Below are 19,653 nucleotides of genomic sequence, written 5' to 3'. Positions count from 1 at the left end.
TTTAAAGACAGACAGAGGTCTACAGACAGTGCATTCAAACTCAATCTGAAGGCTCTCTGCCCCAGTTTCTGCTGTGAACTCACTGAATGTTTTCTCAGTACGACTGAAACGTGTTGAGGCTTCTCATGAATCTACGTAGGAACTGAGAGACGTCGGGACACATGAGACGCTGCAGCGCTGATGCAGAACAGATGCAGGATGAATCCAAACAACATGAAGCATTTTCAGAGCAGTAAACTAGTGTATCTGGGTGACGGGGTCACGTTACATCAGTCTCTCCGGTATACATTCAGTACTGTGATCCTATTGGTGCTCGGGTTTCCTGTTCAGAAGTTGCTGTTCTGTTCTAACTCTTCAAATAAGCTGAGGAAGAGCGTCGTAGTGAGCATGAGCGGCGAGAACCAGAAACTCAACACACGTCAACAGAAAAGACAAAGAAGAAATGATTAATCATGTTGCATTCAATTTGATTACCTCTCTCCACACTAGTTAGAAATATTCATACCAGTAATAATTTGTTTTCCACGGAGATTTTGAATCCCAGTGTTTGATTTTAAATGTAATTCAGAGGATTTGTCTCCATGAAAGGAAAATAAAGCAGCTGGAAACGGGGATAAAGCTTTCAGTTTGTACTACATGTCACCGCCAGGTCTGATGCAGCAACTTCACGCAGGTCACTGACTCCGGCGGAGGGTGAATGAATGATCTGCAGGACATGTGATCATATGCATACTTTTTACAACCTCTGCGTATCGTTCAGTTACACTGAAAGCAGGGTTTGGATATTAGGCGCCCTGTCATAAACTATTTTCACTCTATTTACAGAAAAGAATTCAATTTAAACTTTTTTCCAGTATGAAATGTTTGATTATTGTTTTTATTATTTGTGCTGTTGATGCTGACAACACAGTCCCTCATTATCACGGCTTTGCAGCTCATGATCAGATAAAGATTTTACATTTTGGTGACAGTTCCTGTCAGCTGTCAGGTCATAAAGGCAGGGACACCCGGGTATCTCAAGCACTTTGCAGTTTTGCCCCTATGTGCAAAACAAACATGATGATGGGCCCTCTGCAGCGACGGATTACAGTACTGGCCTAACGGGCTCACGCCCGGGGCCCCAAGTGCCAAAGGGGCCCATAGAGCTATTGCTGAAGTTACGCTGTGTGGAAGTTTAGTTTTGGGGGGTGTTCTATACAAGCTTTCATCGACACTCGAAAGGCATGAATTTCTGACGCATCAATGCGTGTCATTCACTTTCTGCACCCTGTTGCACATGAAGCTGGTGCTTCAGACAGCCTGAGCCCGCCACAGGTGCTAAATGAACTGAATGGGGCTTTAAACACTTCAAATCGAGGCCCTGCAGTAACCGTCTGACAGGAGAAAAGTTTGAACACCAGCAGCCAACGTTGTCAGAACTGACCAGATCAGTCAAACCCTACCTCGTCCATGCACACTGAGATAAACAGCACAACATATGGTCCCAATGCAGATTATAGAAATCCTCCTTTACTCTGTGTGATGAAATCCATACAGACTTCAACAAGAAGCCTCTGCAGCAGATTGTGTTTGCTGCTCAGGATTTAAAGACGCAGCAGGTTTCGACCACGGTGGACCTGACGCATCACCTAATTACAAAGACATGTTACAGCCACTGTAAGGATAAAAAATATCCAACACGTGGAAGATGGTGACAACTGCAGCTGCAGCGACAGCTCTGCCTCGACTCGTTCTATAGAAAAGAGAATAGAAACAAGGTGAAGTTAGTTTCACGGCTGTTTCCTTCAACAGCTCCGTGTCAAAGCCTCGATTTCTCCCAGTTGGAGAGCTAATTCAGACAGACGTTTCACAGTTTGATCACCTGAAAATCACCAAAGACGTCGAAGCAGTTTGCAGCGCTAAGACCTGAACATCTGTCCAACGCTCCCCCTCCTGTTGTTTTTAAATATAAAGATCTCAAACCACTGCCAATACAGACAGTGACCACCCTTTAAGACTTCACACCTGTGAGTATGTAAAGAAAAGTTAAGAGTTAAGTATTCATTAAATAATTAATTTTCACTTTAATTACTACTCAGTATTGTTAGTTTTGACTGCAAAACATACAACACAACATTGTGTTCAGCAGCCAAAATCTAAGTCTGACATAAGTGCATATTGAGGGTATAACAGTACTTTGACGTGAGCTCTGTAGTTTCATCTTATTTACTGAAAGATCCAAATCTGCACGTGTGACTATGTTTTGTCCTCTTAATTATTTAGCGATAGAATAACAATCTGTTAAAGCTGTAGTTTAACTTCACCGCGGTCGAGGTCTGTCCAAATATTTTGACTTTATTCTTGAAATAAAAGCAGCAAGTGAAAGAGGATGGATTTGTAGTCACCTTGAGATGATGCTCTGCCTGTAAGGCTCAAATGTGGGCAAAAAAAAAGCCCACAACTGTCCTGAAGCAGGACCATGGCATGCGCTGTGACCTTAAATGCTTTTAATGTAATTTGATTTCAAATGTAAAAATAATCACTCAGAGTGACATAATAAAGCAGTTGTTTAATACGTATTACATGACTCCCAAAATCCCCAGAGTGACGCTCATGGCAGGCTGACAGGTGTGCGCTTTCCTCCATTTTGCTGAGTGTAATTTTGTCACTGCACTAAACTGTTTGTTGAGTTGGGAAAAATCAAAATGGTGGCTTAAGTTATTAAAACTGAGCAGCTTTAATCATTGGCTGTTGAAATTCAAGGTTGAGGAGCAGCGAGGATTAATGTCTTTTAAAGCACAAAGCTTCATATCCACCCTGGCCTGCTGTCACTGCCTCTCTCTCTCTCTCTCTCTCTCTCTCGCAGCTGATCCCTGTCATCTCATCTCTCTGATGCCGTCCTCTGCTGTCTTTTGCTCTTTCTCTCTCTAGCCAGCTGTCCGTCCCCCGTCCATCGCCGCCGTCTTTTTGTCTGCTGCTTCTCTTTCACCCCCCAGATATCTCTCTCTTTCCCTAATTTCCTTTCTGCTGATTTTCCCATCATCTCTTCCCTCTCTGGATCCGGGGCGAGATATGAAGCGGCACCATGGGTTTCATGGAATTCTACCTGGAGATTGACCCCGTCACCCTGAACCTGATCATCCTGGTCGCCAGCTATGTCATCCTGCTCCTGGTCTTCCTCATCTCCTGCATCCTGTACGACTGCCGGGGCAAAGACCCCACCAAGGAGTACGCCCCCGACAGCACACCGGCGCCGCCCAGCCAGTCGCCCATACGCCTGGTGGTCATGCAGAACTCGCCCACCTCGTCCCGCTACGAGCCCAACAACACGGCCGGCCACGGCGAGCTGCCGACGCCAGACCTGAGCCGGGAGAGAGGAGAGAGGGAGCGGGAAAGAGAGAGGGAGAAGAGGAGTACTCTGGTCTGAGGAAGAGGAGGAGGGAGGTTCTGACAGACGACCCTGAAGTGCTGCTGAATCACTTTGTACAGACTCTTATTTTTACTTTTAAACATCCCTGGACGGTGTTGGCGAGCTGCTGAGTAGGTCAGCGGGAGGTAAGCAGCCAGCAGGGCCGACCCCGGTCTGAACCCCCCCGCCCACACACCTGCATATAAGCAAACATGTACAGCAGAAGAAATCACCTGATGAAACAACTGTTAAGCATTGCAAATACCAAACTCCTAAATGTATAGTTTTTATTTTACATTCATTCGTTATCTGCAAACAAACAATATCAGTTACAATATGTAACGATGTAAAACTCAATCAAAAAGGAGCCGTGAGAAGCCAGACGTCCTGCTTCTGAAAACAAGTCACATAAGTAGTCAGACATGTGGTCTGCCAATGCTTTCAGCAACAGTTTGTGTGTAAGTGGCTGCACAGATATTACTCGTCAGGCTCACATTGTTCAGTCAGAGTGTGCATCTTTAAATACTTAAATTTTAAGACTAAACTAAAAAACTTGTGTTCAAGGCTCCATGGTGACCAGGGAGTCCTAAGCAGCTGCCCGTGCCTCTGGTTTTCATCACATGACAGGGATCCAAACTACAGCTGCAGCTAATTATTGTGTGTGTAATCATCCGCGGACTTTGACTTGGGTCTTACGTTGCTCTCAGTGTACATACACAAAAACAGGCACAGACACAGCGTACAGTACACACACATACACACACCATTAAGACAAACCACACAGACAGTAGTGTGGGAGGCAAAGCATGCTGGAATAAATATGTTTGGGTTAGGTTAGGTGTTATTATGTGCATGGGGTAGGTGGATATGATATAAACTGTATATACAATTTAAATAGCTACTGAAATGATATGAATAAACAATAATAAATAGTAAACAGTATACAGGTGAAGTAGATGTCAGAGTCACACGGTGCACATGTTCCTGACACTGTGTGTCTGGAGTTTGATTATCAGATACATTTTTGCGTATAGCGTGTGAAAACGGTGAAAATAATGCCCGTTACTAGTTCCCAGAGTGCATCGTGAAACCCCATAGACTTTCCATTTTTATGACGACTACAATGCTACATTTAAAACTGATTACTAGGGGGAAGACCAGAAGTTAGGGGCTTGAGAGTGAATGCAGTTAGTGGAACGTCCCCATAGGGCTAGTGAAGGAAGGTTGTGCTTTTGGGGGGGGTTAAACTGCCACATCTGCGTGCCACAATGTTGTTTTGTTTTATCATTTACGGTACAATGACAACAACAACAAGACCCAACACTTATCAGTCTGGTTCAGAGGCTTCAAAACACGAACAAAAGGTCGAGGGGAAACGTGAAAATGGTCGCGGTAACTAAAAGTGAAAGCAAAATTGTATTTAAAATTTAAACAAGATTAGTATTCCTCTAAAATAAAGCACATCAGCTGAAGCGTCCATGTGAACATCTGTGTGTGTGTGTGTGGTCATCTGTTCATCCCATACATGCAGGACTGTGCCAGGGTTCTGTATGTTCTAGCTGTAATCCGCTGTGCATTAGCAAATGCATGGAAATCAATTATTACTGATATGTGTCTGAATACGTAACACGAATCGAGGACATCGTCACAACACGCGGGTCTGAGCAGCTGATTCGCCCCATTCTGTTATAATCAGATTAACAGCAAATCAAAACCTGATTAACACGTTTCAGGCTGCAGTCGGCGGCTCTCCTGTCAATGCAATGAAAAGTATAGTTCAGTCCAACTCCACTGGAGCTGCTGCAGACATCTGCGACTGTGGGGTATCTATTCAAACATTTTGAAACCAGTACGACTCTTTGACGTCTTTCTTACACAATATGTTTCCATAAATCCTGTTGTTTGTTGTTGTTTTCCACAACAAAAGCCAAACTCCTCAATGCATCAGTATTAATATTGTCTGAACATGAATATTAACATTAATTAAGTTTACAAATGTTATGTAAATTTGGAAATATCTGATTTAAAATTAGATAACAAGAGTCTTACAGATAACCTATAAGCAAACTCCACATGCTTTGCAGTTAACGACTGTTTGGTGATTTTTTGTTATTACAACCGCCCTGTTGCCAGAAAAGAACATCGATTTTTGACAATTATGCCAAACCCTGGACACGTTCAACAGTTTTGTGTCCAATTATTATGTGTCCAATTATTATTATGTCCAATGTCTATGATTTCTTTTTTGAGCGATTTGGTATCCCTACCGTTTCAGAGTGTAATTCACCGTGGACGTTAATAAGGATAGCTGTACGCGTGCCTTTGTTAGACAGCCAAACATCAAGCAAGTGCGACAACACAAGCCCCGTCAATATTACTGACTAGTCCAACAGGAAGAAGACCAGCACGCTGTCTGTCCTAAATCTCTTGCCAACGTCCGGCAGCCTCTTGCTTGTGCACTCTGTTTTTCTCTTCTTAGCTTCCTCCGTCAGCGTCCTCTTTAGTCTCTTTGCCTCAGCCATTAGCTAACATTACGTCCATTGAGGCTGCTGAGCCCGGTTATGTTGCCTGCTCGCCCAGCTCTCTCCACCAGCAGCAGCATAATGTTGAAACTTGGGTGGCAAGCTAGCCAACAAAGGTAGACAGCAACTGACGAAAAAGAACTGACAGTAATGTTACCGATGTCCGAGTGTTGCTAACACCAACTCCAGATTTATAGCTAGCGATTTTGCACGAGGTAACAGCTTTGCTAACAGCCAAACGGTCTTTTGCCCGGTCATTCTCTCTTTTTCTCTTCCTTGCTTCCTCCACTATCTTCTTTAGTCTCTTTAGCCTCTGCCATGATATCCATACTGAGAATACTGAGCGAGTTTCTATCAAAGAACTCACATGGTACATAATATACAGTACTGCCGGTTCCCAATCCACCACCCCGACCTCCCCACCTTGCTTTCCACTTATCTACAATTTGCAAGAGGATAAGAACTTTCACAGCAGAAACATCATGAATCAAATATAATCTGAATGTTTCTTGTAAACCATTTTAAACCTAACATTTATGTAAACAAATGTGGCATTGCTTTCTCATAATTATAAGACGCTAAGTCGTAATTATAAGGCATAGAAGTCGAACAGACAACGTCCAGCAGGGGCTGATGGGAGTTTTTTTTAGCTGTGCAGATATTTGGTCATAAATCACAATCTTTGTCTTAATATTACCCAAAGTGCTAAGTTGTGTTGCTTCAACCTAACCACACATAGGACTCCAGAACTTTGTACCACCACATCCACTCTGTTCATGTAGCAGACAAACATATTACTTTATTTACCTTAAAAGGCTTGACACTGAACATTATGTGTGCAGCAATTATGTTTTCACTGGGTGTTTCACTGGATGCTTAAAAACTCTGACCTGCCGTGGTGGACAAACCAACCGACCAATCACAGAGCACCCTTATTGACATCACGTTCCTGAGCTTGGAGCGACATGGCTAAAATTGTTTCAGAAAACACTTTCATGATTGGTCTTTAGTCTGGAGTTCTGGCTTTCACTAGCTGTGTCGGAACCGTCCAGTATTAAAAATAGACTGCTGGGACACTTCCCATGATGCACTGAGCTCCTCTCCATCTGTTTGCATTCTCATCACATTGATACGTGTTACCAACTCCACTTCTTCCCTCTCCAGTAATTTTGTGCTTTCTTGTCCCTCTCCTCTCTCCTCTGCCGCTTGTTGCAGGTGTTTCTGGCTCTAGACCTGTGGGGTCTGGATCTGTGGTTGCAGGCTTCCTGCTGCCCCCATGTTCATGCTAGACACCAGATACTACAATATTATATAGTCCTATTACTTGTAGAATTACGACTACCAATACTATTATTTTACATCTCTATGTGGAACTTGTGTTGGGCAACTGTGTGTTCTCCTTCCTTCACTTCCTTCCACAACCCAGCCGGTTGAGGCAGTTGACCGCCCACCCTGAGTCATGGTTCTGCTCAAGGTTAGAAACCTTGAGCAGAAGGTTTCTCCTTGCCACTGTGACAAAGTGCTTGCTCATTTGTGGTAGTTGTTGGGTCTCTGTAAATATTATTACACAGAGTACGGTCTAGACTTGCTCTACATGAAAAGTGAAATAATATAACTTCTCTTATAAGTTTGCGCTATATAAATTGAACATGTATAAAACAGCGACACGCTGAGTGGACCGAGCAGGATGAAGAAGAACATCAGCAGCACCAGACTGAGTCTGTTGGCTCCCCTCCCCCCAAACTCTGGACCCTGAGGTCCCAGACTCTAAGCTCTTCACCCTGCTGCATGAAGCTCTGAACCAGCCTGCAAATCCCCTGCCTGACCCCTTACCCCCTCCCTACATCACTAAGATGAATTTAGCTGACAAAATAAACCCTCTCTGGACAGGGAAATAATGAATGGATCGACGGATGCGTGTTCGTCACTCATCCCTTTGACGTATGCTGGACTGCAGCCCTTTGGTGGCCTTTGAGAGAGGGTTATGGTTTACACATGTGGCAGGCAGCAGATGGTGGCGTAACACAGAGATTTGTTGGATGGTGTTAAAAGAAGCTGATAGAGAAACTCAGCTGATGTTTGTTTGGAGGGAAATCCTCCACTGTGCAGAGGAAACAACATCTGTTTATCTCAAACAGAATGACATTTCATTACTGGGCTACAGATCTCATACTGGTGTTTGTATCAGAAGCCTGCATGGGGATTATACCAAGCAGCAGTAAGAGTATATATTTACATTTACTCATTTGGCAGACACTTACATTTGAGTAACAACATACAAGCATCAATACAGTAAGAGATTTACGATTGACAATAGGTTAGAGAGCAGAGCTGCTAGGAGGGCATTGTATACGGACATGCTGGCAGCTCTGTGGGGCCATACTTAGGCTAAATCCTAACATCATCCAACTAACATGCTCATAATGACATAACCATAGGAGACATTAAAATCTTTACGCAATAAAAAGTGATTGCCAAAGTCAGAAGGATTCATCCTCTGGGGACCATGGATATCTGTAATAAATGTAATGAAAACAGTTGTTGAAATATTTCAACAAAATCCAAAATGTGAATCTGACGATAGCACTAGAATGTCTGGACCAAATTTCATAGCATCCATCCAACAATTATTGAGATATTTTAGTCAACTGAAATCGACTGATGACTGACAGACGCCGTTAGCATAGCTAAAAAAAACAAAAGAAAAGAAAAAAAAGAAGAATTACCTACTTGAAAATGTTTAGGGCTGCACAATCATCTAAATTTGTTTTTTAAAGAATAAAAAAATATTCAAAACAATCTCACTCGTTTTCTGGAGCTTTAGATCATGACCTTTTATGTTCAGTTGTCATGGACATAAGATGTTCAGGTTAATTCTTGACCTTAGAAACAGCAGTTGAGTAAACATTTAGCAGATTTTCTGGAGCTTATGCTTACCCTTGAGGTGAAACTGATTAATCGAGTGCAGTTTCTAAGCTCAAGAATGAACTCTGCATGTGAAAACTTTATGAAAACTTTTAGATTGGCTAGATCTGATTGGCTAGAATTTGTTGGAGACGTTAAAAAGTGATCAGGAGTTGTGTGCCAAAAGATAAAGTGATTTATAGACCAGCCAGTTCTTTTCTGTGTCTATGGCCGAACTTTTGCATCAAATGCCAGTGAAAGTTCTGAAGACATTTCTAAAACCGATAAAATATAGTCCAGAGAGCTGGCAGACAAACTAAAATATGGAGAGTTGCTCAAAGTTAACCACCATGTTTTTCCATGTTTTTCTAGTGTCTCAGCCACACCTGCTGAAAAAACAGCAAATCCCAAAAGTCCTTTAAATCCCTGCCATTGGCCTCCATCCACCTGCAGCACAACACCTGCGGGTTCAGCCTGGACCCTTGGAGGAACTCAATAACATCCTACCAGAAGCTGCTGAGGACCAAGGTCTGACGTCCACCAGTTCACCGAGGTGTGATCATCTTCTGGGACCCTGGAGACTTTTGGACTTTGACTCCGCCTTGTCAGGGCCTGTTCGCAGTAACACAGATCCATCATTTACGTCTGAGTCTCGAGCTGAGGAACTGGGACGAGGCGTCGCCAGCTGGCGTCCAGTCTGGAAGTGAATCAGATGACGGATAGCCGACTACGCAGGACAGTAACATTACTTCATCTAAGACAGGAGGATGTTTTGGTCAGTACCACAGCATGGACATGAGCACAAATTATGTCAAATACATAACAGTGCAAAACAGAGACCAACAATGATACAAAGTACAACGCACCCGAGAAGCAGTTTGGGGTTCAGGGCCCTGCTCATGGCCCCCTCCGGCAGTGATCTGGGCTGTACTTGAATCGGCGACCGTCCACTCAGCCAGCTGTGCCAGGCTGCAGAAATACTGTGTTTAAATTACCTTTTTGACAAAAACCTGAACAGGCAGTTGGTTTTTGCCAGCCAATGTTAAGTGTTGGCACGTCACAACAACTTAGCCAATGCTATCGAGATATAAAAACAACCAGATGGGTCAGAGGTACAAAGACCAGCTCTAAATCAATGGCAGAAGGCTCTCTAGCCTAGCTCTTCTTCTGCAAAACAAAAAACACCTCCAGTGTGGCAGATTGAGAAGGTCACATCTTGTCAAGCTCAGACACAGGAAACAGGAATTTAGGCCCCAGCACAGAGCAGATGCAGTTTGACAACAAGCAAACCTAAATACCCAAACGGAGGTGACAAGACGAGGCACAGGTGGACTCAGTCAGGGAGAACCAACAGGGACAGGAAGCAAAGTCAGGACAAGGGGAGACACCTTCAAAATAAAATAAAATACAAAACAAAGATACAAAACCGTGACACTGCTGTTGTAAAGGTCAAGTAGGTAAAGAGATTTCTCTCTCCCTCTGTGGATTTTTCCCCCCCCGTTGTGTTTCTGGGGGGGGGGGGGGGGGGGGGCATCAGTTTCAGGATTACATTGCTTCTCTGTGGGTGTGGTGAAAAGTCTGTCACACTGGGCTTTTAAAAGATTTAATAATTTCCAAATGTATCAGGTGATGAACTTTTATTTAATCAAGTCATGAAGGTGTAATGTTGTTACTTGAAATCTTTTTTGGGGGGGAAAGAGGACGACATTAAACTCTGTGTGTAACATCAGAACCTCTCAGCTCAGCTTGACATGAATCATCAGTAAAATCGGCAGTTTGTTATTGTCTGAAGCAATTTCGCAGCCTATAGAGTTGCTTATAGGGCCCCTCAGCCACTGTGGGCCCCTGAACAAAATTAAAAGGTGAACTTATTTTGGAGTTATCAAAGATACATTTCCTAATTATGTTGTAGCACCTATAGATGGCCGACGTAAGTCCCTCCCCTTCCACCATGGGACAGTATTTCATAAAAATGATGTATGGCAGTCGACAGCGAGAGACAACTACTGTTTAGATCCCGTTTAAATTGAGCCCTGCCTCACACACATGATGTTTGTCAGTTTAAAATGTACATTTGAAAGTCAAGAAAGTCTCAATTTGTTGTAAAACCGTTGAAAATACGTAATTATAAAGACCGCAAACCCAAACCCAAGGTCAAAGAGGTTCCATGTGTCGAGGATGTGATTAAAGGACCAGGAGCCGTTGGATGTGATTAAAGGACCAGGAGCCGTTGGACTCCCACGGTTCCCAAACGCCACAGCTTCACCTTCGTTTGTGATTAACTTAACATTTGTCAGGGAAATGTTCTGCTAAAGGGGCCCTTTGAAATCTAGTTTTAACATCTGTGTTCATCAAATTAGTATGAATAAATAGACCCACGAACATCCTGGGACCAGATCCTGCAACTGACTCATCTGTATATGTGTGAGGGAAATTTATGGATGTTGGGATTCTGTGGACTTACTAATTTTGGGGATTTGGGAATGAAATGACAAAATCTGTATGTCTCTAAGCAGTAGTATCCCATGTGCTGTATTTTAATGTAAGAACTGTACAGATCAGATCCATTTTCTGTCTTTGATTGATTCAACATTTCAGAAATGATAGGTAATCGTTGCTGTGCACGCTTGTTCGTCTGGCTTAATCTCTCTCCCTTCCTGAAACGACAAAACCCCCCCTCGACCAAAAAGACTCTCGCCTCCCATGTCAGGCCATCCCCTCTGCTCATTGGCTCTGGCGCCGTCTGACAGATGATCCAATCCCAAGTCTTTAGAGGACTCGTGCCACAGAGTCAAATCCTCTTACATAAAAAAAACAGCACACAGCCAGCTGAGCAACCCACCAATGGCTGCATCCCATCCAATATGAATTGCACAATTATCCACCCCCGCCCATATTCCATGTTTGTGGATTATACGGTGACCGCTGCAGAGTATTAGAAGCATGTATTATGTGTTTGTTTTTGCCCTGTGCTGTTTTTTTTGTCGGCGGGGAGGGTTACGTAAGCCTCAGGTTGTCAACAGGCTGAGATTTTGTCGTGTTCAGGCCTGACCTGACGGCTCATCTGAAGCCTACACGAGGCTCAGAGGCCGGCCTCGCCGCCGCAGCACGCAACTCTGAAGATCTCAACGGGCAGACCCGTCCGTCTGTCTGTGACGTAGTCCAGACTCCCGGGTGAGGAGCGGCATCGCAGTCAACCTTTATGACGTCTGCCTGAAGACAAACCAGTTTTAAACTAATCTGATCAGGAGCAGTCGGACGCTGGCTTGAATAAAAACACCTGTTGTGCATAAAAGAAGACATGAATCCATTGTTGTGGTGGTTTACTGTACAGGAGGCTGTCAAATACAAACTTGTGTCTTCATCATTTATTTTGAACCGTTGCTTTGGAGCATCAAAGGTACAAAATACATTTAAAATGAATTATCATAGACTCTGTTTCTGACAACAGGAGCTAGTATTAATTTCAATGATGTAACGCAACAAATCATTAATCTGATACGAAGAGACGAGATGCTTTGTCCCAGATGTAGCTACTTTCCATCAGGTGGACACAAACACTGCGACTTCCAAACACAAACACATTTTAATCATGAGAGGGAGGAAGTTTGTTTCTTGTAATGTTTGTAATGACCTGCAGCCATCGAGGTAAAACTTCATATGATAAATTATCATGGAAACGTTCAAATATAAAGTCTCGTCTGAAGTTCGTGTTCTGTAACAGACCTGCAGTTATGTTCTCATTAGTCTGTCTTCCTTCTCTCCTTCTTCCTCTTCTTCTTTCCTTTCTTCCTTCCTTCTTCTTCCCTCTCTCTCTATTTCTTCTTCTTTCCTTTCTTCCTTCCTTCTTCTTTCCTTCCCTCTCTCCTACTTATTCCTCCTATTCTTTCCTTTCTTCCTTCCTTCTTCTTTCCTTCTCTCTCTCCTACTTATTCCTCTTCTTCTTTCCTTTCTTCCTTCCTTCTTCTTTCCTTCCCTCTCTCCTACTTATTCCTCCTATTCTTTCCTTTCTTCCTTCCTTCCTTCTTCTTTCCTTCCCTCTCTCCTACTTATTCCTCCTATTCTTTCCTTTCTTCCTTCTTTCTTCTTTCCTTCCCTCACTCCTACTTATTCCTCCTATTCTTTCCTTTCTTCCTTCCTTCTTCTTTCCTTCCCTCTCTCCTACTTATTCCTCCTATTCTTTCCTTTCTTCCTTCCTTCTTTCCTTCCCTCTCTCCTACTTATTCCTCCTATTCTTTCCTTTCTTCCTTCCTTCTTCTTTCCTTCCCTCTCTCCTACTTATTCCTCCTATTCTTTCCTTTCTTCCTTCCTTCTTCTTTCCTTCCCTCTCTCCTACTTATTCCTCCTATTCTTTCCTTTCTTCCTTCCTTCTTCTTTCCTTCCCTCTCTCCTACTTATTCCTCTTCTTTCCTTTCTTCCTTCCTTCTTATTTCCTTCCCTCTCTCCTACTTCTTCCTCCTATTCTTTCCTTTCTTCCTTCCTTCTTCTTTCCTTCCCTCTCTCCTACTTCTTCCTCCTATTCTTTCCTTTCTTCCTTCCTTCTTATTTCCTTCCCTCTCTCCTACTTCTTCTTCCTATTCTTTCCTTCCTTCATTCCTATTCTTCTCATCTTTCCTTCCTTCCCCCTTCTTTCCTTCCCTCTCTCCTACTTATTCCTCCCTTCCTTCTTTCCTTTCTTCCTTCCTCTTTTTCCTTCCTTCTTCTTTTCTTCCTCCCTTGCCCCTTCTTTCCTTCTTCTCTCCTTTCTTCCTTCCTTCTTAATTTCTTCCTATTCTTCTTCTTCTTTCCTTCCTTCCTCACATCCTTCCTCTTCTTCTTCTTCTCTCCCGCCTTCCTCTTATTCCTTCTTCTTCTTCTTTCCTTCCTTCCCTCATTTTTTCCTTCTTCTGTCCTTCCTGCCTTCCTCTTCTTCTACCAAATAAATGTGCAAATCTATGAATAAAAGATGGAAAACCAGCACGATGAGACAAAGTATAAGTTCATCCTTCTGTTAATGTATTGGCGTTCACTAATTGGGGAGCATGCTAACACGCTAACGTGGGAAACATTTACCTGCTAAGCTGACGTCATTTAGCTGAATCGTCACTTTATCCGCCTAACAGAGCTGCTGGAACGGCTTCAAACCCGGTTCCCATCCCAGAGCGTCAGATGCTTGGTCAACGCCCTGGGTTGACTTTAGTGTTGTTTTTTTGCATGTGCAAATGTCGTGCTTGAATGTTACCAGGGAATGTCTTTTAACCAGCGCATCACCAGAGTTAGCACGATGAGCGATACGAGAGAAAATACAGAGACAGATTCTTCTAACAGCGTCAAAATTCAAAGTTGAGGTTTTAACAGATGTAAGCTGTGGTAAAAACTTAATGTGAAACCTTTTTAGGCAGATTTAACAGATGTTATTTCTACATAAAGTGGTGTAGGGGATAAAAACACATTTAGTTAAAGTCTTTGGAGACTCAAACACATACTGGTGCTTTAGGACTTCCCCACCTGCCTCCCAGATTTTAAAGCGGCACTAAAACTCCTCTGCAGTCACCATGTGATGCTCTGAACTTGTGGGATTAGCAGAATATACTAATCTGCTCCCTTTCACTTTGAGAAAATGGTATTGCATAATGACAATTCCACTTTAGTGGGGTGCTAAGAGGGAAAATGAATCAAAAGAGCTGTCCATGTTTTGTACTCGTTGGGATTTAATCTGGTTAAACAGTCAGAAATCTGGACAGGGACACGCTGCTTGCTTCCTTCACCTCACGTGGTTGTTAATTCATTTCCCATGTTCAGACAACAAGAGGTGGACCTGCAGAGCATCTGTTTAAACTGAGGACATTTTTTCAGATGTGCTGGATGAGACGGACAGAAGTATTCAGATCTTTTACTGAAGTAAAAACAGCAATACTACAGTTACAAGTCCTGCATTCACAATCTTACAAAATGTACTTAACTTACCAAAATATTCTCATTATGCAGTGGGGCCCATACCAGAATACTTTTGGGTCGACAAAAATCACAAGTTTATAAACCAGTTTTATTCATAAATTAAATCCTGTTTGTAAAACTATGTTTCCCCCCCCACACACACACAGACCGAACATTGTTTAAATAAACTGTCCATGTTGTAACTGACTGCTGACCTGCTCTTAAGTTTTGAATTACATTTCCATGAACTGTAAAGACCTCTCTCTGTGCGAGCCGCTTCTGTCTCAACGTTTATTCATTTTGCTGGACAAACAAACAACCCAAAGCCCTCCCTTCATGGGACACAGAGAAATAATTAAATAAAAGTACAAAATTAGACACATTGGTGGATCAAATTATTTTCTGTGTACATCTACTTTGAGAAAGAATCTGTGTTTAACTTCATGGATCTACAGATCTGCTAAACTGTGTTCAGCGTTTCGCCGGCTTTATTGCAAAGTCAATGCAAAGATGCAGATTCCTGTGAATTCACTCCGGGCGGTCCGGAAGATGCATTTGTTGCGACATTTGCTGGTTCACTCGAGTTCAAATTGTTCAACTTGAGTGATAAATTTGCATCAGCGGTGAGATTGTCCGGACGTCACAGACGGCTTCAGAGTGTTGTTTGGAGAGGAGATCGGAGGAGTGACGTGCCGAAGGCCGAAGTGTAGGAGAAAGAGCAGCGCTGCAGCTTTTGGACAAATAAACACCCATAGTCGGTCTGGATTCTGCTTGTGGGAGGAGCTCAGAGTTAACTGCTTTTATCAAATTAGCTTTTTACTTACTAGTTTTTGGGATTACGTTGATTTATCTTCACTGGAGCTTCTCAGCAGCTAGCTTCTGCACATTTCCAATTCCACTGTTGCACCCAGAGCTCTGTTGCTGTTGGACTACTTCTTCATAATTATATAACAAATCCGCACAAAACTGGACATTACTTGGAGAAAAGAAAGAGGGGAGGTTGAACTATCTGGTGAGTTCAGAAAATATGTGTCTGTTACTTTATTCCAGCTGTCGTTGTACTTTACTGTGACCAAGTTAGCATAGAATAGCCCTGATCGACCCGAACTCCATTCAGAAAACAAACATTTTAGAAGTTGTCCTGCTGACAGACCTGACAAAGCATCAGTTCATATGTTTAACAAATCAGCATCATGTTGTAGTTATTTCGGCATCAGTTTGATCCGTTTATTGCAATAAAAGCACAGCAAAAATTTTTACTTTGGGTTCATGTAGCTGTAGGAATCGCGAGCTGTGTTTACTCGCTTATTGCGTTGTGTGTGTGAACACGCGTCAAGATTTTACCAATTTTAAATAATTTCAAGAACCGTGAGCGTGAGGTCATTACATACTGTGACTTTCTCTCAGCACCCCAGACGTCAAACGCCTCCCTGATTAAATGGATTTCCCCAGAGGAGATGGAGAGTGAATAAGTGGGACAGAAGCAGCATTATCACTAATCCTGCAGACGGGTAAGTGTCGGGTGTTTGTAATGTGTGGCCTAATGACAGAACAAGGCACAGGTGTGGTTCAATGTTAAGGGACAGGTGTGAAACACAAACAACGGGCAGGTCTGAGGGCATCTGGTGGAGAGATCAGGAACAACCGGTCCTGAAGACTTTAGTGAAAACACATACAGATATTTTTAACTTTAAATGTAAAATGAGGAACTGTCAGTACATCTACAAGTATGTACTTGTAGATGTACTATATTAATATTGAGATACTTGCACTTTACTTGATTATTCTGCTACATATATTACTATTTAAAATAAAATACAACACCATCAATAAGGCATTTGTTGCATAATGAGTACTTTTACTTTTCACACTTGGTGTACATTTTGTTGATAATACTCAAGTACTTTCACCTAAGACATATTTATTTATGTATTACCAGTTTATCATGATGGCTACACGATCTTAGATTATTGTTGCTTCAGTTTATTGATCTGTTGTGTTGATAAATGTTTTGTGCTGCACCACAAATCACCTCTCTGAGGAGGGTTAGGAGGGTCCTTCTCGCACGGCTTGAGCATTTTGTAGGCATTCAAGGCTCCGCACTTAAATGCTTTAGCTCCTATTTGACAAATAGGAGTTTCTCTGTACTGGCGACCTGTCCAGGGTGGACCCCGCCTTGCGCCCGATGTCAGCTGGGATTGTCTCCAGCCCCCCCGCGACCCTGTACGCAGGATAAGCGGTTGGCGATGGATGGATAGATGGAGTTTCTCTGTCACAATGGGTGACTTCTCATCATCTGCTCCTCTCTACTGCGGGGTGCCCCTGTTCTCTTTGTAAATGTTGCTGTTAGGGGCTATAACAGACAAGCACATTCTGTCATTTCATTGTTATGCAGCTGACCTGCAAATTTATCTGCCTATGAAACCTAATGACAGTGTTGCACTAAACTGTTTCTGGCCCACAACTCTGGAACAAGCTCCCCCTTGACATTCACACTTTAATGGATGTTGTTCATTTGAAATCAAAACTTAAAAATGAGATTTATTTAGAATGGCTTTTAATACACAGTAGTGGTGCAACAACTTCCCTCTTCTTCTGATGAGGCAACCTTATCTGACTTACTGCTTTTATCGAATGCTGTGTTGTTTATTCTTGGTTGATGTAAAGCACTTTGGACACCTGTTGGTTGCTGTAAAGTGCTGTATAAACAAATGTTGATTGATTGATTAATGTAAGTAAGAAGACTTTTACTTTAAGTACTTTTATAGTGTGGTATTGGAACTTTTATCTGAATACTTGCTCACCCAGCCTGAGCAGTGACAGGCGCCTCTCGTCCTCTGGTTTAAATAAAAGTTTAAAGAACTTTAAAATGTTGTCAAGCTGATCCTCATGTCCTCCTGCCGCTGGGACTCAGAGCCTGTGAGGAGGTGCTGCCCCCTGGTGGCCAGCTTTGAGTTAGCTTCTTGTCAAACCAGACTGACCTTCATCACCCTTCACGTCCATAAAAGTCGAGGACTTCCTGCCATCTCACAGAAATAAAGCCAAAATATCCTGGATTTTAAAAGAAAAAGTAGGTGTGTTGGGATCCTTCCCAGCATGCAACTGGAGAATAGATTCATGGACATGCAGTGTTGTTCTCTACACTTTGATCTTGGGATGTGCAAAATGATTTCCAACAACAATGACAAGTCGTACAAGTTTATACTTACTCCTTACCTAAACTGATGCAATCATTTGAGCAATATGGTCAATTCTCAAGATATAAGATCAACACAGGTAAAACTTTCATATAACTACAGCCAACCAGGAGACATTAGAAGTAGCTCACAGAATCTTTCACATATTTGGCCATCAATAAACCAAAAGATCTGACAAAACTATCAGAATGCATTTATGTACCTCTGCTTAAAAAGATAAAGGAAGACAGAGCAAGAAGAACTGAATCCATTAAAATGAATATACTGGCCAGACTATTATATTTATTTCAGACTCTACCAAGAGAGATGAACCAAAACTAATTCAACGAATGGGACAAAATGTTGACACGGTGCCAATGGCAAAGTAAAAGACAAAGGGTTTGTCTCTAACTTTACAGTTAGCCAAAGAAAAGGCGGTAGGGGACTTCCTTCCCTTAAAGATTATTATTTTGCAGCACAGATAAGAGCTATGATACACTGGCGCAATCTGTCATTTAATGCACAATGGACAGTTACATAGAGAGTTACATATGGATAACCAGTGGCTGAAACTGACTCTTTAAGTATGGAAAATTGTAATAAAAGAATATAAACTAGAGGGAGATTCTTAAATTCTTAAAGGCCAGCCAATGGCTAGTGAATAGATTATCATTGTTTTTTGGACGGTGAGAGAAGAAAATCTACCAACCATTTGCATATTTTACAGCATTTGGCTGGTGGCTTGTACTAATTTTGGATCCTGGGTACTTTACATTATATTAGACCCTCAGAAATCCCACTATGATGGTTACCTGCCTGTCTGTTGGAGAAACTGTGGAAACCCTGCCCCACAGGTTATTTTTAAATGCAAATACTCCTACACAGTAAACCCATATTCTTTGGGTATATACCTCATGAATGGTTGAATAAAGAAAAATATTTAAGGAATATACTTCTGGTGGGTAGGACAAAGATGGTTATCTCAGGAGAGCACGGATGGAAATAACAACGGACATCTATAAGATGGAGAGGATAACGGCATTTGTTAATCATGGTTTTGCCTTGTTTGTTATTGTGTGTATGTTCTTCTTCCATCCATTCATCACCCTGGACAGGTCGCCAGTCCATCGCAGGGCCACACATAGACAAACAACTTTGGATGGTGGGAGGAAGCCAGAACCCATGCAGACACGGGGAGAACGTGCAAACAGGTTCGAACCCAGGACCTTCTTGCTGTGAGGCTATAGTGCTTTCCACTAGGCCACCGTGCTGCCCTGTATGTTCTTCTGAGAAGCAGAATTTGGAGACTTGTGACAAACAGGAATTTAGGATATGTGTATGCAAGTTTTGGATAATATAAAAAGAAAATTACAAATTTTAATGTTCAAACTAAATGTTCTGGCTCCACTGACCGTTTAGTTTAGTTCTTTTTTTAGTTGATTAACTTTCATATTTTTAGGTACAGGTAACTCTTTATTATGACTAAACTATACTTTGGTATTTCTCCATAACCTGGATCATCTAAAATCACAATTTCATCATCATTCTTTCATTCGAAATCTTAAGAAAAGAGCCATCATCAGCTAACTGTCTATTATGGGCACTTTTACAGGACTCGTTGCTATAATTTGTTGTTCTAGATGAATTTTAAATCATCTTTGGAAAACCAAAAAAAAATAGTGTCAAACATTCAAACCTGGTTAACTCAGATCCACATACGAAGAACTGCTTCAGACAAGAAAGCGGA

The 19,653-nt window shown here is 42.3% G+C and overlaps 1 protein-coding gene across 1 annotated transcript; it reads left to right on the top strand.

Annotated features, from left to right (window-relative positions):
• The first annotated feature begins 2,775 nt into the window (after positions 1–2,775).
• Positions 2,776–9,683, top strand: si:ch73-256g18.2 (small integral membrane protein 36). The gene is made up of 2 exons (XM_038735001.1): positions 2,776–3,534; positions 9,187–9,683. Exon 1 carries the CDS (start codon positions 3,065–3,067, stop codon positions 3,404–3,406), a length of 342 nt encoding a protein of 113 aa, XP_038590929.1. The 5' UTR covers positions 2,776–3,064; the 3' UTR covers positions 3,407–3,534; positions 9,187–9,683.
• The last annotated feature ends 9,970 nt before the right edge of the window (positions 9,684–19,653 follow it).

This window comes from Micropterus salmoides, unplaced genomic scaffold (genome assembly GCF_014851395.1).
Source record: "Micropterus salmoides isolate LMB-PRFRI ecotype aquatic unplaced genomic scaffold, ASM1485139v1 Ms_hic_scaffold_21, whole genome shotgun sequence".
NCBI classification, from domain to species: Eukaryota; Metazoa; Chordata; class Actinopteri; order Centrarchiformes; family Centrarchidae; genus Micropterus; species Micropterus salmoides.
This window is presented reverse-complemented; position numbering and strand designations above follow the sequence as displayed.

Excerpts from the sequence above, each read along its gene's own strand:
- si:ch73-256g18.2 (XM_038735001.1), top strand. The coding sequence starts at position 3,065 with ATGGGTTTCATGGAATTCTACCTGGAGATTGACCCCGTCACCCTGAAC.